Source organism: Nilaparvata lugens, chromosome 6 (assembly GCF_014356525.2).
Source record: "Nilaparvata lugens isolate BPH chromosome 6, ASM1435652v1, whole genome shotgun sequence".
NCBI classification, from domain to species: domain Eukaryota; kingdom Metazoa; phylum Arthropoda; class Insecta; order Hemiptera; family Delphacidae; genus Nilaparvata; species Nilaparvata lugens.
This window is the reverse complement of record NC_052509.1, coordinates 28,150,819-28,175,398: the sequence shown is the minus strand read 5'-3', so window position 1 is coordinate 28,175,398 and position 24,580 is coordinate 28,150,819. Positions and strand designations below refer to the sequence as shown.

The window sequence follows — 24,580 nt, the reverse complement described above, 5'->3', positions numbered from 1 at the left end:
TGAGGGTTCGGTTTTTGTTTTGACAATATGGTGACTTAGTTATAGTGTTTTTTAACATCAGTTAAATAACAACTGTTATATTTTATTAATTATATTTTTCAAAACTACTCTTTCTTTTATTAAATAAAATAATAATAAATTGATTATTATATTGAATTTAATGATAAATCATCATTGGATAATAATATCTTCATCAAATAGAATGACGATTGGCTCCAGTTACAGTGCTCGGTAACCATCATCACAAAGAACGTTACATTCAAAGATCTGACTGAATGGAACGGGAAAAACCCGTTGCTAACGCATGCGCGATACGGTGCTGTCTGAGACAAGGAGTGGTTTGTAAATCTGCTAGTAAAATTCGCGTTATTTAGGCGACTCGGTCGTCAGCTGTCAGTGTCTCAGTGATGATGCTGTTGTTAAAAAATGGCTGTCGTCGTCTAACCTCTCACATTTAAAATTTATTCTGTTCTAGATCTAATACATTATTGGATATCTATAAAAAACGTTTTCCAATACTTTTACTTGTAAGTAATATTAGTTCATTAATCTTTGTAATGCTAAGATAATAATAGATTATAAATACATCTTAGGGTTTGCCGTATTTGAATCTGAAACGTCAAAACAATAGTCTTTAATAAAGATGGTTTTCAGAATAATTATCAACTGTTGAAAACACTAAAATTAAACTACCCACTCTATCATCATCATCAAATTTATTGAAGTTCACCGAAAGAAACATTCTCATATATCAATTTGTTTTAATAAACTTTTATGACATTTTGAAGCCTAGGCTTACCAGATTTTTACAGGTTTTGCAAACTATATATTAGGCTGTAGGCTACGTCAATACTAAATATCTGATGATTTATTTTATTCTTCAATTGCTTTTAATATTTGTATACCGTAACTTATTTTAATATTTACAGATAAGAAAAATCTCTTATTTTTAAAAAAATGAAATTTAAAAATATTTTTCTTTATAGAAAGTAACATTTTATATGTGTGGTTGAAAGTCGAAGTAAGGATCCAAGCACCCTGAAATCCCGATTTGCAAGAATCTCATGCTCTCATTACACTTACACAAGCCTAGAGGCTATATGGGGATTACCCTACTTTTACCTTTTTACCTATCTTTTTGTGTTCTTTTTGAATCAATGAGAAGTAATAGGGGAAAATTCTTTATCCATTACAAACTGCTATATGTTACATCACGTTTTGACTAGAAAACCAACTTGCAGAATATAATGATTGTGAAAAATATTAAATATTTACTTTTTGACATGCCTTTTTTTAAGCATACTTTTATGAGAATCCCATGCAATTCAAAAGCTTGCTCGAGCCAGCGCAAAAATATTTAAAATATTTTTTACAGTTATTATAGTCTGCAAATTGCAAGTTGTCATTCTAGTGTCAAAAGTTAAAAAATCACACTTTGCAATATATTGCAAGTCTTGCTTTAAAAAAGACATTATTTGATAGCCTACAAGTCATTGTTTGAAAATACATTGTTTTATAATAAAACCTTGCCAATCACAACTTTCTTGTTCCCACAAGAACAAATTCCCACTGGCGAACAACAGTTATCCTATGCCAGTGGCTTTTTCACTAACAATCTATTATTAAATTTTAGCTGAATTATTGTATTTGTCATGCTAGACACTATTTTGATTTCTGTATATGTAGGCTATTTATGAGTGTGAAATAAATTTGAATTTGTATCCAATAGCTTCAACCCTTCAGGCAGTTTGTAGAAGAAGAGTAGTGCTGAACTGCATGCAAAATTCCCGCAATCTCTTTTGGTGCACTCTGGAAATGTCAAAAAGATCTCAATGTCTATTATGTCATTGGCGTTATAAATTCAGTGGAAATAACTAAGCTAGACGATGTAGGTGCCAAGTATTTTTCCTCTGTATTTTGTATAATGCCTGAAATGTGCAGCAAACCAATGCTAATTAGGTGCTGATAGATAGGAAGATAGATAGGCTGCTTTTAACCTGGAGGGCGAAGTTAGGGCATAGCCGGCCCTCTCTCCCATTTAACCCTCCTATACAATTCTAATGCATTTACATCACAACATAAGGAAATGATCTCGTAATAGAATAATAAGAAATATGATAAAAAAGTGTAAATCAATAGTAATTGAGAAAAAAACAATATTATTTAATTTAGGAGAATAAAAAAATTAAAAAAAGTTAGAGAAAAGAGTTGTAGAAAAAAAGAAGCTTTTTTTTAAGCAATAAACATTAAAATTTCACGCAAACACACACCTTTTACACACGCAGACACACCACGCACGCACACACACCTCCTCATCCTATGCCCCGATCGCCCTCCCTCAGCCACGCCAAGACCTCCGCATCGAACAATGTCCGCCTCTCCACACTCCTCAAAGACGCGGGTAAGCTATTCCACAGTCTGCAAGCAGTCACACAGAACGACCTATTACGTCACAGTGCGATGGATGGGAATCTCAACAGGCTTGCGCCATGCCTCATATCTCTTCTGATTCCTGCAAGGAATTGAAATTTCTGACTCAAGTAGAGAGGAGACCCAGTTGCCAGAACCTTGTGGAGGAGCATTAGCACATGATAAATTCTGTTGTCTCGAAGCTTCAAAATACCCATCTGAATGATGTAAGGGCTTATGTGAACGTCCCTTTCAAGTTCAAAGACAAATCTCACGCAGTAGTTCTGTGCCCTTTGCAGTCTTTCAGAGAGAGTCTCCATAATGGAGATGCGGAAATATCAAGGTCTTCACAAGCATTATTCTCTCTCGTAAGGGGATAACAGCTCCAATTCTCTTCAGTGAATGAATGCCTGCAAAGACCCTGTTGCAAGTCTTTGTCACTTGTTCAGTCCAGTCTAGGTGTCTGTTAAATGTAAGTCCTAAGTTTGTAATGCTTCACTATAATCCAGTCTATGTGAGTTAATTTCGATGAAAGGTCCGTGGTTGATGTAAAGTTGGTTCAAAAGGCTTCTATTGCCTATAACGATGATATTGGATTTTGATTCATTAATTTTCAATCCATGCTGTGCTGTCCAGTGTGAGACAGCAGTCAGGTCCTCATTCATTAGAGCAACTGCCTCGCCAAAGTTATCAGTCTTGAAGTGTCTATACATCTGTAAGTCGTCTGCATAAAGATGATATTTGGAGTGTCTTAGTTGGTCAGTTACGTCATTTACATACAGACTAAACAGTAGTGATCCCAAAACCGAACCCTGAGGTACACCCCTGTTGACCACCCTCCATCGAGACGTGCTGTCCAATCGAAGACACTGCTGTCTGTCAAGAAGGTATGACTTCACCCATGCCACACTACTCTCTAAGAAACCATAGTTTTTCAGTTTTTTCAAAAACAGCGGGTGATAGATACAATCGAATGCCTTGCTCAAGTCAATCAACACCATCAATGTAGACTGTCTCCTATCCATGGCCATTCGAATGTCATCTGAGACAGAGCAAAGCTGATGTGGTGCTGTGTCCTCCTCGGAATCCAGACTGATGTTCGCTGATGATTCCCTTCCGAGTAATTTAGCTACTCATTTGCTTATGAGCAAGCCTCTCCTGACCCTTAGACAAGACAGACAATATGCCGACCGGCCGATAATCAGAAGGAGAAGTGGGATCAGGAACTTTGTTAAATGGAATTATCATGGAAAATTTGAATGCAGATGGTAAGCTGGAGGTCATAAATGATGTATTGTATAAATGTGTAATGAACAGAGAAATAAGAGGCAGAATTAGTTTGATGAATCTCACTGGAAGTGCATTGGCACCGTCATTTTTACTGACGTAAAAATATTACAATATTGTTTCAGACGTTGATAGTTTATTATCAAATATTCTATGAAAGATCTTTGAAGGTGTATTAGGACATATTTTATGAATTTTTATGACTCCCCGGCAGTATAAAGTATGCTGGCCAGGTTGGTATGGTGTGGATCGTTACAACCTTCAGCCTGGTCGTGTTTTTGAACCCTGCCGATAGGCATGACATTTTGATCATCTCATCTATCACCTACCCACTCAATCCATTATCCATACATATAAAAAGGCTTATGTTGGCATCTTTCCAAATGAAGAAAAGGTATTAAATATTTGATAGTCAAATAGAAAACCAAAAAGTTCGTTTAAAATCTTTAAAAATATTTGGCAGTCTAATTTCCAGTGGGTCCCTTAGTCTATTTAAGTATTTAAGGTGTATCGATCTTGATAGTATTGATTATATGATACTAATCCATGGAGGATACTACTTATGAATTCTTATTGTTTCTGTAATTTTTTGAATCGTAACAACCTGTTAAAGTTCCATAAAAAAATAATATACATGCTTTAATAACGATTTCATATGCTTTCATTTGAAGAATATTGTGTAAATTCATAAATGTTTTATTGCAGTTGTTGGCAAATAACATTTTAGTTGAGAAAGACCAGAATTATATTGAGATCAATTCGTGAGTTTTACCATAAACAGCAAAACAAGAACTCCAGATTTCTCAAGGACTCTGATTTCTATTTTCCAGTTCAATAAACAGCACTTCAGTAAACTTGAGCTGCGTTTACACCAAAGTTAAAAAAATGTTGATAACTCAATTCTTGAATATTCTATTAGATTGAACATAATTTATCATACACATGATGAACATATGTGTTTGTCAAGCTCCGTTCAATCTAATAGAATCCATAAGCATTAAATTATTAACATTTTGTTAATAACTTTGGTGTAAACGCAGCTTAAGTTTACTGAAGTGTTGTTTATTGCACTGGAAAATAGAAATCAGAGTCCTTGAGAAATCTGGAGTTCTTGTTTTGCTGTTTATGGTAAAACTCACGAATTGATCTCAATATAATTCTGGTCTTTCTGTTGAACAACATCAAAAGATAATTCTTAGTATGAAACTCATCTATCTAGAATCCAGAGAAGCAAGCATCTGTGGAGAATGCTTATCCAAGTTCTAGCTGTTTATCAGCCTAATCTCAATAAAAGTTGTGACAATATATACAAAAATAATTCCTTCTGATTTGTTTGTAATTCAAAATGAAAGTCATTCATGTACTCTGTCAAGAAGACTCCATAGACAAAAACTATTGCTGTTGATCTTTATAGAGAGAAGTTTTGTATTTCGAATTGATTTATTATCGATAAATTATTATCCTCAAATAGCTAAAAGCTAGAGGAATTGAAATATTTATGTGAATTGTATTTATTGAGATTGTGCATTGAAATGAATAAATTGAAATTGTTTTTCCAGATATGCAACAATGTTGGCAGAAAGTACTATGTAAACGAGCTTTTCCTTTCAAAATAATGAGACTGATGAAAGAATCAATATAAGAAGACTAGGATGGTAAAAGGACAATATCTTCTTTATGAAACCAAGTGCAAGTATTAGATAGTTATTAAGATTTCAAAGTATGCTACACCTTTTTTTTCATTTGAATTAACTCTATATGGTCACACCAAAAAATAAAATGGCGTTTATGACGGGTGGTGGGAACGATATACCACAAAAATTTCTAGAAATACTGCAGAATGATTTGAAAAATCTGTCCATAGAAACCAAAAAAAAATTTCCACAGATCAAAGAATCGTGCGAGGAAGGAATAATCAAGTTGAGAAACACTTCAGCCAACTCACAAAATCAAATTTACTATCTCGTCAACCAGATATTGTACCCTGTTGTTCAAGGATGCGAAACCAAAGATCAGAGGATCGTGAAAATGTGTCTGGGAATAATTCAGCGCCTGATTACCAATCAGGCAGTGGACCAGAAAGGAGCTCGCTACATCACAGACACACTTTGGATGCTGATGGAGTCTGGTATTGAAGAGGTTAAAGTTTTACAAAGTGTCACTTTGCTTCTGACCACCAACACTGTTGTTCACGGTGATATCCTCGCTAGAAACCTAGTTCTATGTTTCCGTTTGCATTTCACAAAAGACTCAACAACAATCAACACTGCCGGTGCCACAATTCGTCAGCTGGTATCACTAGTTTTCGAGCGTGTTATCACCGAAGATGAAATGTTCAAAGTGAAAGATGCACCTCAGAGACTGGAAGTCAATCTTGAAGATTTGAAAATTCCTAGTAATATACCTCCGAAAAGTCTAGGTGCATGTGCTGGCGATGCTTACCTCATGTTCCAGGATTTAGTTCAGCTTGTCAATGCTGATCAGCCGTATTGGTTAATGGGGATGACTGAAATGACCAGAACTTTCGGTCTTGAACTACTTGAATCCGTTCTGACCAACTTCATCTATGTATTTTTCCAGCACCCTGAATTCAGTTTCCTATTGAAAGAAAGAGTTTGTGCTCTAGTGATTAAACTATTCTCTCCTAATGTGAAATACCGAAATTCTCTGCCTGCAAGCATCCAACAAGCCACATCTCTAGACAAACCGTGTTTCCCAATCAGTGTGAGACTGTTGAGAGTAGTTTCGATTCTTGTACAAAAGTACCACAGTCTCCTTGTGACCGAATGTGAAATATTCTTATCGTTGATTGTCAAGTTTCTGGATCCAGATAAACCTGTATGGCAGCGCTCTCTAGCGTTAGAAGTACTACACAAACTCAGCATCCAACCTGAACTACTCATCTCTTTTTGTGAGTGCTACGATCTGAAAACTCATACAACGAATGTTTTCCAGGATATTGTGAACTCGTTAGGAGCCTATGTGCAGTCTTTGTTTGTGAATCCTCAGATGATTGGACAGTCTAATATGGGTGGAAGTGTGAACGAACAAGGACAACTGCCTAGTTCTCTGACTGGTCCTGGCATGTCTCCACAATCTGGATTTTTTACACGAGACGTGTGGCTGCCTGTAATAACGTTCCCTAGCGGACAAGCTAAATCTGCTTACCTGGAAATGAAAGACAAAAATGAGCCACCTGCTATCCCTGATGGTTATGGCATATCGATAGCGTATGCTTGCCTTCTTGATATAATGAAGAGCATTTCAATAGCAGTGCATGGTGCACGAGAAGGAAGTGCTCGGCTACATGCTCAACTAATCAACTCCAGCTGGGCTGGTCTACTAACTGCCCTCAGCCCTCTCCTCGACGCTAGCACCGATGATACATCTGAGAACATTCTCTGCTCTATACAGACCTTTGTCAGTATTTGTGGTAACTTGAATCTCCAAACACCGAGAGATGCGTTCATTACTGCTGTATGTAAGGCATCCCTGCCGCCTCATTACACACTGACTGTACTAGTGAATGCTGTTCCTCTGGGCGTTGGACATACAAGGAATCACTCAGGCATGTTGAATCAAGATGGAAGTGGACAGTATAATATAACTGGTATTTATGGCAGTAATGAGATAGACAATAAACAGCAGCAGCAGCAGCAAGTGGTGGCTGTTGGAACGCCGCTGCCGACTGCGTCAATGCCGATGGGCGCACATCAGCATGCTGGTCCAGTCATGTTGACAGCCAAGAATCTTCAATGTATGCGCGCGCTGCTGAATCTGGCCCAGTGTCATGGAGAGATATTGGCCACATCCTGGCATCTCGTCCTCACCACTCTCCAACACCTGGTATGGATTCTCGGCTTGAAGCCTTCAACGGGAGGTAGCTTGAAAGCTGGACGTGGAGCAGCTGATGCGAACTCAGTCATAACTACGTATGTAATGGCTGATCTGCCTGTGCTATCCAGCATGCTTAGTGGGCTATTTGAATCAAGCAAACAGTTGAGTGATGTTGCCCTCCATCATTTAATTGATGCTTTGTGTAAGCTGTCTCATGAAGCTATGGAGCTTGCCTACTGCAACCGTGAGCCTTCTCTGTTTGCTGTAGCTAAACTTCTGGAAACCGGTATTGTGAATTTGACCAGAGTTGAGGTGTTGTGGAGACCACTAACCAATCATCTTCTTGAAGTTTGTCAGCATCCACATATAAGAATGCGTGAATGGGGCGTGGAAGCTATCACGTACCTTGTAAAAGCTGCTCTTGCTCACAAGTATCAACCACCTTTGAAAGAAAATCAAAAACTTCAGACATTGTTAATCAGTCCCCTAGCTGAATTATCATCAGTGCCTCATGGCGATGTCAGACAACGACAGTTGGAATGTGTTCTACAAGTGCTGCACGGATCTGGAGAAACACTGTCACACGGCTGGCCTCTTGTTCTTACCATTATAGGCGCTATCTCTGACCAACAGGGAGAAAAACTAATAAGAATTGCTTTCCAGTGTTTACAGCTAGTTGTTACAGATTTCCTGCCTCTAATGCCGTGGAGATGTCTGCCATTGTGTCTTGAAACAACGGCGAAATTCGGATCTCAAATGCAAGAGCTCAATATCTCACTAACAGCTATTGGTCTAATGTGGAACATTTCGGATTACTCTTTTCAAAATAAGGAAAAACTGAGTCATTTACTAGCTGAAGATTCGTCAGTATTTCCCGACTTCCCTGGAACACCAGACATGCCTCCGTTTGATAAGTTGTGGATGTGCCTTTATTCAAGACTGGGTGACTTGTGTGTTGATACTAGACCAGCTGTGCGCAAATCAGCTGGACAAACTCTTTTTCTCACGATCAATGCTCATGCCAGCCTTCTATCACAGCCTACATGGCAGGCGGTGCTTTGGCAAGTTCTGTTTCCACTCCTCGACCGTGTCCGTAGTCTCTCCAGTAACGCTAGCAATGAGAAAGTCGACTCAGGAGGAACAATATCGATTCACCACTCGCGTAACACGGCCCAAAAACAATGGGCTGAAACACAGGTTTTGACACTGTCTGGAGTCGCTAGAGTATTCAATAATAAGCGTGATCTCCTACAAACGCTAGGTGATTTTCCAAGAGCCTGGTCGTTGCTTTTGGAATTTGTTGAGAATGCCGCTCTCAGTAAAAATAGTGAAGTTTCTCTTGCTGCGCTACGATCATTCCAAGAGATTCTACACTTGAATGAAGCTGACAAAACAAGTAGCAGTGAGACTGACGACATGTGGGACATAGCTTGGCGAGTTTGGCTTCGAATAGCTATTGAAAGTCGCTATGAAAATACCCCTGAAAGCACGGTTCCATCTCAAGCATTCCTCACAGCGTTACTCCATATTTTCCCAGCTGTATTTCAACATATTAAAAATCGATTCTCCAGTGCAGATTTGGAAAAACTTTGTGAGGTATTAGAAATTTCGATCAGCACGCCAGTTCAGGGTGAAATGTCCATGTTTATCTTACCATCAGAAAACTCACTTACACAATTACAAGAAGTCGTTTTACATTCTGTCGACATTCTTGTAAAAGAGGCTATGGTGAATGACGCTAACATGAAGAAAATGATTTGTCCTGTATTCAAAGAGATTCTTTCTCTGAGTAAATGTATTTATCAGTCTCCTCTTAGTAAAAAATTTGAAGACAAATCGAGTGATTGGGTGAATGTGAATTATGTACTGTTTGGAGAGAAAGCTTTACAGATGGTTGTTTCTGTGTATGTGAAAACAGCTCATGAGATTCCAGTTATTGAAGGTTATGTTTTGAAAGAGATACTAGAGGTGTTGATTGTACCATTGTCAAGACGCTACGACCGACGATACATTAACTCTTGGAATCTGTCTGTTTCAAGCCTGATGAGAGTTCTATCCACAGGAATCCCTCTGGCTCGCACGCATTACAAGCAGTTCGGCTGTATGTGGCCTCAACTGGCACTCACTCTCGATCAATTACTTTTCCCCAAGGCTGATCCACCACCCGAAATGACACCTGAAGAGATCTTAGAAGACGAGCGTGTCGACTGTCAAATCATAGACTTGTTGAAAGATGAAGTGCTATCACACTCCAGTATGGTCCCGAAGGAGTTCATTTTGAAAGTGGTTGTTCTTCTTAATAAAGGTTCGATACTTTCGTCGCAACAGTCATACATTGGTTCAGAGGTGAATTCCAATTTGAGAGAAGAGCTGGCAAAGATTTGTTTTGAAACTCTCCTTCAGTTTTCGCTGTTGGAGGGACTGGAAGGTGATATGTACGCGAGTAACGGGTACAGCAGTAATAGTACAAGTAGCTCCTCGTTGAGTTTGAAAGCGGCAAGTCCCAGTGAGAGTCCGAGTGAGAGCGATAGTCTGGCTGGGAGGTTAGCGGTCACAGCTTTGCTACATCGCTTCCAACAGGTTCTGCATCAGTACGTTGAAGATGAGAGTAAAAGCGGTACATGTCCGTTGCCTAGATACAGACTGTCAGAGATCTCTTTTGTGTTAAAAGCGGTGGCAACGTTGGTTGTGTCTTTGAAGAAATGCCCTGACAAAGTGAAAAGCACCGTTTGGGACCAGCTGATCAAGCTCTATCCTCACCTTGTTGATTGTACGGCGACTACCTCGCCACAAGTGTCCGAGGCGCTACGGGAGGCTCTCCTACAATACTGTGATCTTCTAAAACCGCCGAGTACGTCTGTAAACGGCTTGTAAGCTCCCTGAACAAAATCGGTTTGCTTGGTGCCTGACCTTGTGTAGACTCTCGTCCTGTCTCATTATAGCCCAGTTAATGAAGGTCCAAAAAAGAAGTTTCGATACGAAAATTGAATAAAAGCTGAATTTCCCACCATCGATAGAACCCTTCCAGAGGGTCATTCTCCCAAAAGTCCCAAGAAATCCCCTTGGAGCTTTCCGCCCCAGCCCCCTAAAACATGAAAAATGCAGGTAAACACGGGAAATCAATTAACTCTGTAACCATTGATCGGAAACAGTTCTATTATATGCCATTCGATTCGTTACATAATGGACTACAATATTAGATATACATATTTCCAATAAAATTAACAGTTTCCTTGATAAAATAATATAATGTAAAAATTTAGGGGTTTTTCGATCTGATTTTTGTTTTCTCCGATTAACTTCAAAGCAAATAATCTAAAGAAAATTAGACAAATAATTAATGTAGCCACATTCATTGCGAATCCATTGATGTATATTGTTATTTATTTGCGATTCGATTTGACGCTGTGGAAGGGGAAACAGTCGATGCGGTACGGCGTGGCTGACTCTCTTCACCATAGTAAACAGTAAAATACAGTAATAGGCCTACTGCTTTCTAAGTTGCATCTTATTCACACTATGGCGCTCGAAACATTCAATTTTGTCTATTGTTTTGACATGCGATGAAACAAATTTTTCACATTTTAATTCTCTAAAATCATTTTGTTGTTATATATGTGCTAAATCATGCATTCTAATAACTATGACAGACAAAGATATTGTTTGCAACCGATAAAATATTCATACTATGACATAATATAATACTTATTTAAAATATGTATGTATGATCATAATTCTATGCTAAAATTTATCATGAGTTATGAATGTCAAAAACTGAGATAAATCATAGATTACAATAGTGTTAACAGTGGCAATTTCCTGAAAAATCATAGGGTGCAGTGTTTGCTGTTTTCTACAGTTGATATTCTCCAAACCAGGTTGATAATATACCTTCAGTTGAGCCAAATATATATGACGGCTGAGGCATAAAAAAATTTATACATTGGGCTTGTTGAGTTGAAACTTTCTATGATTCTCTCTGTAAAGTAGCTTATCTTCCGTTCTTACTAGTTGAATCTACATTATTTAGACAGTCCAATATGAAAATTCAGTAGATTCTAAAGATGAAAGCCATGCAAACACACAAATTAAAAAATAGTAAGCATGCATAAAAGGTAGGAAAATCATGAAAGTGTTTCACATTTAACCACAAAGTACCCTACCGTATAAGATTAATTGAAAGATGATTCATCATCTTCTATTATTTTTGTTAACATATCGATTTTTCACCTCCACTCGCATCTTGTCATTCATTACACAAGGTTGGCAGAAGCTTTTCTTTATGTCGATTAATGTTGATTGAAATTGATTTTGATTAGGGCCCCAAAAGAATAGATCATTTTCTATTTGAAGCATTCAAATTAAATCTATTGAACATGATTTCTTATGACTTAGCATTCACAGATTTAGTTGGGTGAAGCTATTTGAAAAATGTACCTGATTATCAATTTCATGGTTTTTATACCATTCTAGTTCATTGTGATCATTGAAGGGTTGAAGTGATGAGTTAGTTCAAGTGAATTCTAGTACACAAGTATATTGTGCTTATAATGGGCTCTTATTTATTTTCTATCGATGTTTTGCTCCAGTAGAGAAAATTTAAAATGTTGGTTTTACATTTTATAAGCTTTATAAATAATATAAATTAACGGTAGTATAAATTTGATTAGTCCAGTATTAAATTAATCGATGTTGATTTTCATTGTATCGCTTTGTAAATGTTACTTGCACTGTTTGCAATTCATCACTATTCTCTCAAGAATTAGTTTTTTATGAATTTCATGATCTGAAAATTGAAATTCAAATGCTATTTGGATGACGTTCACATTCCACTGTTTTTTTACAATAATTGTTACGTTGAAGAGTGAGGCAATTCAATCCATTTGGAAGTAAAAGGAAATCACAGTGCAATTTGAACAGTGGATAGTAACTTTGAAATTCAGTTGCTCAATTCATTTCGGCTTGATACTATCATTTGTAATTATAGTTGATCAGAAATATGCATTGTATATAATGTTTATATTTCAGTTTGACTAATCTTCTATCACTGTCTCGCTTTCATTCATAAACATGATAATCCTAAATACGTTGATTACCTTAAAGATGTAGCTTATCTTACGTCGAACAATGTACAATACAAACAATTTTCATTAAATTACTATTATGATGATCATTGGAATTTCTGCCTGTGATTGAGAAAAAGTCATTTTATGAGCCTTGAAATTCGTACCTAGAAAAAGTTGCATTATTACTAGAAATTTTGTTATTTTTACTATTTATTATAGGTACTGTAAATTGATTTCTGTGATTATAGAGATCAACTACTTTATTCTGAATCAGGATAAGGATAAATAGGGAAATTGTGAGATGGGGATAACATCCATAGTTACATAGCATCAATTTGAAAGCTCTGTTAATAATGATTTGAACGGAACTGCAATTCTGGCCTCTTCATGTTCAGTGAGAATAGAAAGCTTCAGAGTAATTCGTTCTCACTATATGTGATAATATTGGTAATATTTGGTAACATTTGTTAATATTTGAACCGAATGTGTAACAAATTAATCTACTTTCAGCTTGAAAATTTTCAACTTATCAGGAGTACAGTGTTATCATATAGTATCTCAGGTAGGCCCACCCTTTTATTCATTTTTTGTTCACGTGATCTGATGATATTCATTCCATTATCAAGTGTTGAAATTATAAAGAGTGATGAAACAAGATAAAACACAAGAAAAGCTATGAAAAGAAATTCTGAATCTTCATTTTTCACAAAATAAGTATAAGATGAAGGAGTCGGACACATAATATATCATGAAACTTCATTGAAAAACATCAATATCTGAAACTAGAGTTATCAAATTGTGTTACCTCTGACTCGTATAGAGAAGGCACACTTCAAATTAATATAATAAATTCTGTGAGCAAATAACGAAATCCTGATTTTTATCATGATCATGGTTAAATCAAGAAAATTGTAATATTTTTTAAGAGTATTGAAAAGTGAAAATCTATATAAAGCGCATGTCAAAACAATATACAAAATTAATTGTTTCGAGAGCCATACTGTAAATGAGATGCAATGTAGACAGCAGTATTATTCTGTTTACTATGGTGAAGGGAGGCAGCCGCGTCGGCTGTTTCCCCTTCCACAGCGTCAACTTGAATCGCAAATACATAACAATATACATCGTTGGATTCGCAATGAATGTGGCTACAATAAATTCGTCCATTGTTCTTTAAAATCACTTGCTTCGAAGTTAATCGGAGAAAACAAAAAAATCAAATCGAAAAACCCCTAAATTTTTACATTATATTATTTTATCAAGGAAACTGTTCAATTTATTGAGGAAATGGATACGACTAATATTGTAGTCCTTAATTTAACGAATCGAATTACATATGATAGATTTTTTCCGATTAATGGTTACAGAGATAATTGATTTCCAGTTTGCTGTTTACTATGGCTAAGAGAGTCAGCCGCGCCGTTCCGCGTCGACTGTTTCCCCTTCCACGGCATCAAATCGAATCGCAAACACATAAAAATATACATCAATGGATTTGCAATGAGAGTGGCTACAATAATTATTCGTCCATTATTCTTTAAAATCACTTGCTTCGAAGTTAATCGGAGAAAACAAAAAAATCAAATCGCAAACCCCCTAAATTTTTACATATATATTTTTTATCAAGAAAACTGTTAATTTTATTGAAAAAATGAATATAACTAATATTGTAGTCCATAATGTAACGAATCGAATGGCATATAATAGAACTGTTTCCGACCAATGGGTACAGAGATAATTGATTTTCCGTGATTACCTGCATTTTTCAACTTTGAGGGGGGCTAGGGGGAAAGCTCCAAGGGGATTTCTTGGGGCTTTTGGGAGAATGACCCTCTATGAGGGTTCTATCAATGGTAAAAGATTCAGCTTTTATTTAATTCTCGGATCGAAAAAACCTTTATTGACTGGGCTATTAATTAAAGCTGTTCAAATAATACAAATGATACAGCAATATCTCGGTGAGTCAAAAGTCAATCAATCAATACATATTATCACTTCAACCACTTTTAATCTAGATTACAAAGACAAAAGTAATAAACTATCATATCTATAATATTATTTTACAATTCAATTATTATTTCTCAAAATGTAATATTCAATTCATGATATTATTTTCCCCACATTAGAGTGAGAACCAATCCGTGATAAAGTGGTTGAGTCAATATTACTCCACTCCATCAAATAATAAAAAAATATTCGTTTCTATCGTCCTATCAATTATCATTTTTCAAATTAATGTAATAGTTTGTAACATAGAATGATTTTGTTTGTTATTTCTTCAGACCTCATGAACTGGCGAAATTATATTTGAGGAAATCCATTGAATTCCAAGTATACAGAGTAGGCCTATTATAGGTCCAGATCTAATAATTATTTTCATAAGTTAGTTTAGAGTTGAGAGGATTAAATAATACGTGTTCCAATAACTACAACTCTGAATAAAACATTTTACATTAATTTATTATCTTTATTGTTCATTACTATTTATCAATCAAAATACATTTATTCATCAAACGTTAAATTATCTATCAAGGTTCCATACTTGAACTAGTTTGGTTCCATACTTCATCGTTTTCCTTATTACTCTCGCAAACTGATGTTTGATACCTCGGAAAAGATCTCTAATTGTATGTTAAGAACTATTGTTTTATAGTATTTACATATAAATAAATTAATGTAATCTTTGAATTACTAGTTTAATGCTTTAAATTAATTTCTAGGAAAGCTGGATCCTATTTTGGTGTACAGTATTCTATATTCTTCACTTTTCTAGCGTGGGACCTAACTTGAAATAATAATTATATTGATTTTTTGCCCTATTTCACTCTGACACTGACTACTGACTCACCTAAAATTAAGATTAATCACATATTTACCCTTCATTTTATTAATTTCAATCACGGACTATTCCAATTTGTTGTGCATTATCTTATAATTACTTCATCACTGTTTCTCATTCTTCCACTTATCAGTTAAGATCACACTAATTTCGGGATCATAATTTTTGTACTGTACTGAATTTAATTTCGGTATTTTGTAGAGTAATTTTATTACAAGTAAAATTGATGAATTATTTGTGAATACCTTGGGACTTAAGCATGTCGTTGATTGATAGATTATAATAATATCGTTGGAGTTTTGTCAGTGTAAGAAATGTTCAAGTAGCGGTAGTTAAAACTCTGTATAATTCGTCTTTGAGATTGTATATTATGACGTGTAAGAAATTGAACACCATTGAATGCAAAAAGTACGTTTTTGAACGAGATGTAGATTTTATAAATAGTTGCAGACAGAGCTTAATTAATAAATGAACTTTTCAAGTTTAGTTCAAATGTTTAATGAATAATTAAGGTTACTTATAAATGAAAATTAGTATAGAGAAACATGATCAGAAGTCCTTTCATTTCCTTTTCTAACACCTCTAATTTTAAATAGTAGAATTTTTTATTACTAGATCAATAATGATCGATATCAACTTTGAACCCCTGCCGTAAATAGAATTTCAGTGTAATCCAATTTGAAGTCTCCAATATTCTTTGATTTAAATTTTAAGCAATAAATATTGTGATGTGTTCTTACTTCAAGTTCATGCTTCACTGCTTTAAACCTTCAAGAAATTGAAGAAAGTCACTAGCATCATGATGATATTTGGCCTTAAAACATCAAAATTATCAGATGATTATTCTGATAAGAACTTTCAGATTAATGCTAATCCATTAATAAGAAGTAATACAAAATAATTTAATGGTATCTTCGTAAATTTGGAAAAACTGGGGATTGGATACACCCTATCAGTTTGTAGATTAAAGTTAGTAGAAATTTCACTAGAAATATTGCATGAAAGTCAATTGTTCCAAATAATGAAGTTCTGTAACTTACTTAATTTTAATCTTCTAAAAAATCTGAAGATTTCAAATAAAATACTAGAACAATGTATGAATCATCATTTTCTCTAATTCTTGTACCTATGTATAAATTGCTTAAAATGTGAATATATAAAATTCTCATTCCAATTTATAATACGAAAATTGTATTGTCAGCATTAGCTATCACATATTGTATTAATTAGTAAGTTGCCTTCTATCATCATTCATTTATATTCAGCCTATGTTTTCAACTTTCAAAATAATTTTGAAGTTAATTTTAATTTTTATCAAAGTATTTGTTTATAGACGTTCATGTAGGCTAATATGCTTTTTACACTAGCCTGTGATTACAATGTTTTTATAATAATTCACATTTCGGTTGTAGGAATAGACAGAGTAGCTTTACCAATTGAAAAATTGCAAAATTTCAGTAATAAACAAAGATTGGATAAATAAAAATAATATTACAGTTGAGGTTTCAAAATAAGTTGATTTGCAAATTTGATGAATGTGCAAATTCATGATGGAATTCTTTGTTTCTAAACCAGTGCTAGTCTTTTAAAGTATGTAGGAAGAGTAATAAATTTACTCTGTAATTAATACCTACTGTATCATAAAAAAATAAAATTTATTTCACCAAGTAATTTTTTACTAATAAAACTGAATTGCCAAAAATGTTCATTCCATCAACCTTATAAAAATTATTATTGCTCTATCATTATGACTTGATCATTATTGTGATTTTAAGTATATTTTTGACTGAGGGTCGTCAATATAACAATGAAAAAAATGAGTTAACGATTCAGCTTCATATTCTGTATCAAATACACAGTTATTTTCATTTGTATAGTATTTATAATTTGAAGGTTTTATTTGTATCATACCGGTATTATGTTAAATGAGCAATAAAATAATTTATTTCTATGTTAATATCGCATGAAATCATTTCATAATAACTTTACTCTACCTTGTATCAAGTCTGATAGTCAGTATTTGCAGGAGTATTTTATTCGATGACAGCAATATTATTGTAGAAGGAAGCTACAGCCTCAGGAACATGACAACTTTGCAACTGCTCAACTCGTCAGCCGCTTGATGATTAAATTAACAGAAACTTGAAAATGGCCTAAAATTCATAGCCTGAGAATAATTTAGATGGATGCATTTAGCGAGGTGATAGCTGAACTTAGCCCGACCTAGTATTACAGCATTGCCAAATTGTTGAACAAGGCAGACTACCACTCATAGGGATGACTGTGATCAAGACCTCCTATATACCTAAGAGCTCGGGCCTCGTACATACCTCCTACACAAAGTGTTTCCAAACTCCCTACCAATATTCTAGGGCATTGTTCCTGGGTACGAAACATACCGGTATCCAAATATCATTTTTTTAATTTTCTAAAAGTCCTCAAATACTCACACAGTCACCATTTTGTTTTTTCCACTTACTATTATTTCTCAAAAATGCTGTTAAAGTGGTAGGTGACCTTTACCCTCTACCTTTAAAGGGTTATTTATAACGTTGTGTATTAATGTTTAAAATAGCCTAAAATTGCTTACTAATAACATGCAATGCATATGAAGATTGTTGCATTATTGAGGCGACTTCATCTTCATGCCTTAATTGGTGTGCACTGCTGCAATAGACTTTCATTAATCACCTATCACTAATAGTCCAGGCAATGAATGCTCAAAAAAGGGTACCTATAGAGGGAAATGTTTGGAAGACAATTTTTGACCCCACAGTTCTGTCAAGGCTAGTAAGGAGGTAACATATCAAAAGTCCCCACCCTTACCCCGTGTTCTAAGGGGGTAGGGGTGGTTTAAAGTTACCATTTTTGGTTTCTCGCATGAATCTCAAAAACTAGGTACCTATGTACCGTATCTTGAGGACTTGACTGTCATATAACAAATTAAAGCTTACATAATTTCCTACAATATTCATTCTACAACTTGTTTATATCTCCTCTAGTTATCGAGATATCCGCTCTTGAAGGTGTGACGTTTTTGAAAAAAACATGTTTGCCACGATCAGATATATCTTGATTTGAAGTTGAATGTTTAGGTTGTTATTAATTTGACGTTTCTAAATGTAGCTATATTGAAGAAAATAGTAAATTACAATTATGATTGTTCCAATTTTTCATCAAACGCGAAATTAATTTGAATTTTCTGACAACATAATATTACAATAGTGTAAAACCAGTAGCCTACACACATCCAACAATATAACTACGGTACCGACTAAAATTATATATTTTTAATTCGTATTTTCAGTTCCTATTTATGAATTGGTCAAATTTATTTTCATACAAAATAATTAACTTATTTTATCATTTATAATTCAGTTCATTAATAAAATAATATCTATTTAAAAAAATACTATTTCGACATTTTAAGAACCGCGCCAATCGTATACATGTGTGTTCATGGCCATCTATAGTAATAGCACAGTATACATACAGTATGGAAACTTGGCTAGTACCTTAGACCAGTAATAGAATAGACACGGCCCATTCATACTGAAAGTCGATGAAGCCAACATCTACTGCCAAATCCACCCATCTTGACGTCACGCATCGTAAGTGTTTGTGGTGTTCAACTTGGTGAGCACTTTTTCACAAGGAGGAAAGCAGAGTTACGACGTCATGATAAGTATGATGTCATGGATATACAGGGTGATTCATAATTATGGTAAAATAATTTAATACGTGATAGTGGAGGTGAAAATAAGAAAAAATGTTCTTATAAACATATATCCATAAACGCTTCATTAGCGAGCTATACAGAGTGAAAGATTTCGCCTGGAATTCATTTCCTCTGGTGAAATACACCGATGCTGAATTGTTTGGGGACTAGTTTTTAAAAAAACGTATGGTGGATTCATATGGAAAAATATCTGAAAAATTGAATAAAACTAGTCTGGAAGCTGCAGTATGAGTAGTTTTTGAGAAAAAAGTTAAAATATGCAAGAAATCTACATAGAAAAACACAGACTTCTACGTTTGATGCCAAATAACTTTCTTTAATGACCAGTAAACAAAAATTTTTTTGAAATAAATATTGTGGAGAATTCAATTCTGAAAAGAATTATCTAAGCTGTGTAAACTAAATTCAAATAAAAGTTGAATAAAATGTATTCTAATGTAGTACATTACACCACAAAAATTTGCTGTTCTATGAGGAGAGAACTAATAACTCATAGGTTGTAGCTGATTGCAAATAAAACATGGATTTGAATAACAGCTGTTCCAAAACAGCTGATCTATTTTGTTTCAAATAAGAAAATATTCAAAAGAAATTATCAGCTGAAAATTATTTTCAGAAATATTTTAGCTCACTGTTGAACAAAACAACAAACTGTAAGTTATTAGGCCTACTGTAACTGCGCTGTGTTTTTTGTTTAATCTATTAACCAGTTATTTGTAACCATTTCACTTTCCTTTTTTGTGTTGAGTGTTTACTTTTTAAAAAACGGCAGGTAACTTTAGACATCATTCATACTCCGAATTAGCTGATGTGCCTTTAATGTATGGGATGGGACACAGTAATAGAACTGAAGCAAGACGTTTGTATCAAGAAAACTTTCCTAACCGAGTATGTCCAAGTTCAAGGTTTTTTGCCACTATTCATCAACATCTGTCTGAAACAGGTTCTTTGATGTCCAAAGAGCACATTTATGCAGGCAGACCCCGATCCACTTGGACTGTTGAGTTAATGGAACAAGTTCTTAATGAAATTTATGAAGATCCAGAGAAGAGCACGAGAGAATAATCAGTGCAGTTTGATGTCAATCAATCTATTAGTTTGAGGATCCTAAAAGAGCAACAATTACATCCATACCACCTCCAGAAAGTTCATACTCTATTGCCACGAGACTGTATTCCCCATGCTGGTATTTGCCAATGGTTTTTAGAAAAACTTGTTAACCCAAACTTTAAAACAACCGTTTCATTTACCAACAAGGCACACTCTACAAGAACTGCTTGATTAATCTCACTAGAACCAATCTGAGAAGGCGTTTTTGTAAAGATGGCTTCTCTGATTGGTTCTCGTTTAATTAATCACAGATAAAATTTAACCTTTTTGTCTTGTCAAATATTGTATAAGATTTGAAGCTCTTATTTTTTGGGTGAAACATTTCATCATGTACACCTTACTGAACTCTTAGGTAGTACCTAATGAATAAGTTATTTTTATTCTCTTGTAATATATCAATTCAAATGGGGTTTTTTTAGTAGAGGGTGGTTTGGAATTGACCTAAAACTTATTAGATCTTTTCATCACTCATCATCACCCTTCGCATTACCAAAGAAAGGGCTTTATGTGGCATCACCAAGAGCAAAAAGAAACTGGTGTGCTACCAATTTCTCCTTAAATAGGTTGGATAGCATTTCTCACCTATTAACCTAAAGGAAGTTATCAGCTCCAAAATGGTAGATTCTTGATAAATTATGAATGGATCTATTTCTTATGAATGAGAAATCCAGTTTTCAGAGCAAATCAACTTATAATCTTCATAAGAAATTTTGGCAATATACAACACAAATCCACAAAACAATACCTTACACACTTAAACATCTAGCATCATTACAAGCTAAATACTTATCCATTTATATAGTTGAAAAACAATGGCTATAGGCTTGTAGACACACAAAACAAATTATACAAAATTAGAACACCATAAAACTGTTCAAAACTCAATTTAAAACATTATAAATTTCACTTAAACAGAAAAATATTCAGAGAGCACAAAATTAGAACACATAGCCAGCCACCATTTTTTTTAGAGAGAAGAAACACAAAGTACAGAGTAAAGCCACACCTCAAACCAGTGACAACTTTATGAACACGTCACCGATATTAAATTCCAAAAAATTATAAATTACAAGTTTAGAATTTACATTTTACATTTGTTCTCAATAAAACTTTATTTCGAAACTGTTATTTTAAATTTATATATCCTCTATATTTATAATGATCTATTTATCTGTTAATTCTGTTAACTCAGTTTCGGTGATACCATAGAATGTGCAATACAATTATTTACAATAAATTCTCAGTTAAAAGTTCTCCGCATATTGATTACTCTGATATTTACTATCAAGTTTTATAGATCTCGAATTGAAGATTCGATTTTAATCGAGAAAAAATGTAATATTACAAATACCCCCATCTTGACATAAAAAATTTTACTGTTTGAGAATTTAAAGAAAAAAAATTACATTGAAACAAATGGAAATTGTTGAAATTAAATTTGAGAACAGTAACAATTTTTTTCTATAAAAACATTACATGTCAACTATAATTGAAAATTATCATAAAAATTCATCAATAGCATTTGTTATATATTTCTAAACAATATTTCAAAATATAGAATATAAAAATTACTTTTGATTTAGCTTTATAATTTAAGGAAAATATTTCAATGGAAAGTTTATTATATATAAAGAATAGTTTTTGAAATTGCACATAAATTTAATAGATAGAAAAATTCAATTTTTTATTGCATGAAAAAAATTTAGTATGTTGAATAAAAAAAATTTTTTTTTAATGAATTGATGGATTGTTACATTTAATTTTCACATAAAATTTCAATAAATCAAAAAATGTTCATTTCTTTCACTATTGACACGGTTGATTTTATCGATGAAAATTTTGGAAAACAGTCTGTTAAGGCACTAAGTATGAATTTCAGTTAAGTGTGACTCCAGTGTCATGACATCAGTGTTGGGCTGATCCGAATACTCGTATTGTTGGGCTGATACTTGTAGTCGACTGATGCATACCAAACTCGATACAGGTGACATCTCAGTTAGCATTGCCTCATGCTTGTAGTAGACGGCTGCATACCAAACTCAATACAGGTGACATCTCGGTTAGCATTGCCTCATGCTTTTAGTAGATGGCTGCATACCAAACTCGATACAGAGTCACGTAAATTTTGTATCATATAATTATACAATGTACATTTCAGGCTTGAAATGACAATGTAATTTGTTTTTTTGGAAAAGCGATAGATGCTGCATACAGGATTAACTTAGGTGAGGATTAATTTAGGTAAGGTTTGGTTTTTTGATATTTTCAGCTTTCAAGGTTTAGAGTTCTGCATACAGGAATAATTTAGGAGAGGATTTTTTGAATCAATTCTTTCATGATACTGTGACTGTTATTCTGAATTCAAAGTTGTGAACGTGAACATGGATGGCAATTACCTCCAGGTAATGTGGTAGTGTTGAAGTTTGAGTTACATGGTCAGCAATAGGCGTTGGCATTGTCATTGGCATATGCATTGGTGTCGGCATTAGCATTGGTGTAGGCATTGGCATCAACATTGGCGCAGGCATTGGCATCAGCATAGTCGTAGGCATTGGCTTCGACATTGGCGCAGACATTGGTGTAGACATCAGTGTAGATATCGGCATAGTTATTGGTATAGATATTGGCGTTGGCATCAGCGTGGATATTGGCATAGATATTCAATTAATGAGTCACACTAGTTCGAAAATCACCCAAATGTTCTTAACACTCTTCATGGCGTTCACTTGTTGTTGATTTCAAGATTCACGTGATAATTATTTTGATGTTAATGTCCATGCTGTACTTGTTATTTTAAAATGCTTATAAACTAAAAATAATATTTTGATTAGGCTACCAATACAAACTAATACACATGAAAATTATTTCTAAGTATATAATCAATATAAAATTAAATTTGTTAACATCTTATTATACAGTCAGCAATACATAAATTGTGGAATTTCCTCAAACTCAATGGAGATATCAATTACAAAATTTTAATAAAAAATAATTTCATTTCCATTCATTCACTGTTCAAATAACAAAATTTAATCCATTCTTCAAAATTTAGAACATAAACAAATACATGTTACATAAATTTCATAACACTCTGTATCATTATCAAAATTGTAAAAAACATCAGATCATCACAACAAAAATAATTTCAATACATATTTCAATAATTTCAGACAATTGGTCTTCTATTCACAATCATTTCATTGTAAAAAACATCAGATCATCACAACAAAAATAATTTCAATACATATTTCAATAATTTCAGACAATTGGTCTTCTATTCACAATCATTTCATAATACAATATATCTGCATTCCATTATCATTTAGTATAATATTTCACATTTATGATTTATCATTCAGGGTTTCAAAATTATTTATGTGGACAAATTTATAAATTTTCATTTTAATTTTTTGTTCAAATATTGTATAGAAAGCAAAATATTTAATATTATTAATCATCATTTATCGGATACTATAGTTTATTTCGACTTTTCAATGTTCTAAACACAAACTACATTTCATGACAAAACTTTACTATCAATCATTAAACAAGAAATCATTAAAAACATCAATAATATTTTGCTTCAAAGGCAATTAATATTCATAAGTAATCATCTGCATCCATGGCAATCAACATTATTAATCATTTTTTTGCATCTATGGCAATCAACATAAGTAATCAACACAAAAAATATTATCTCATTACTGCCTCTCTAAGTCATAACCTCTGTTATTCCTTCTTTAGGCAATAATGGGTTTCCATCTCAAAAAACAATCACATACCAGCAAAATTCTAATCAACAAACCCCACTAAAAATTCTACATACACTCCAGCATCCATTTCAAATGATAATCAATCATATCAAAATTTATAGAACAAACAGTTTTTTTTTTAATTTAGAAAAATACATCAATTACAAAAACTTTAGAGAAATTTTAACCTTTAACTCATTTCAATTAATAATATGACAAGACGTTTTTATTTTATGAAAACATTATTATTCAAGTTAACTTTCATTTATATTGAACATCTCATATATATGGCGACACAATTCATTAATACTTTCAAATTTTGAAGTTTTATTATTATAACAAAAGAATTTATACATAAGATTAAATTTCAGCATGTTCTAAATTGAACCATTTATTTTTTAAATAATTTCAGAATTTGAAGACTGTATAATAAGTACAAACCATTTCAAGATTACAATACAAAGACGATCAAGATGGATAATGGGTAAATAAGTTCCCTAAAAAATACAAATAAGAGAAAAAGAAAATTGGGTAAATAAAT

General features: G+C 33.8%; 1 protein-coding gene across 1 annotated transcript; it reads left to right on the top strand.

The window, feature by feature from the left end:
• Positions 1–384: 384 nt before the first annotated feature.
• On the top strand, positions 385–10,612 carry LOC111060203 (protein MON2 homolog). Its single transcript, XM_022347850.2, has 2 exons — positions 385–527; positions 5,256–10,612. The coding sequence occupies exon 2, from the start codon at positions 5,455–5,457 to the stop codon at positions 10,405–10,407; it is 4,953 nt and encodes a 1,650-aa protein (XP_022203542.1). The 5' UTR covers positions 385–527; positions 5,256–5,454; the 3' UTR covers positions 10,408–10,612.
• Positions 10,613–24,580: the final 13,968 nt, after the last annotated feature.

Coding starts and splice junctions, on each gene's coding strand:
- LOC111060203 (XM_022347850.2), top strand. CDS start 5,455: ATGGTCACACCAAAAAATAAAATGGCGTTTATGACGGGTGGTGGGAAC.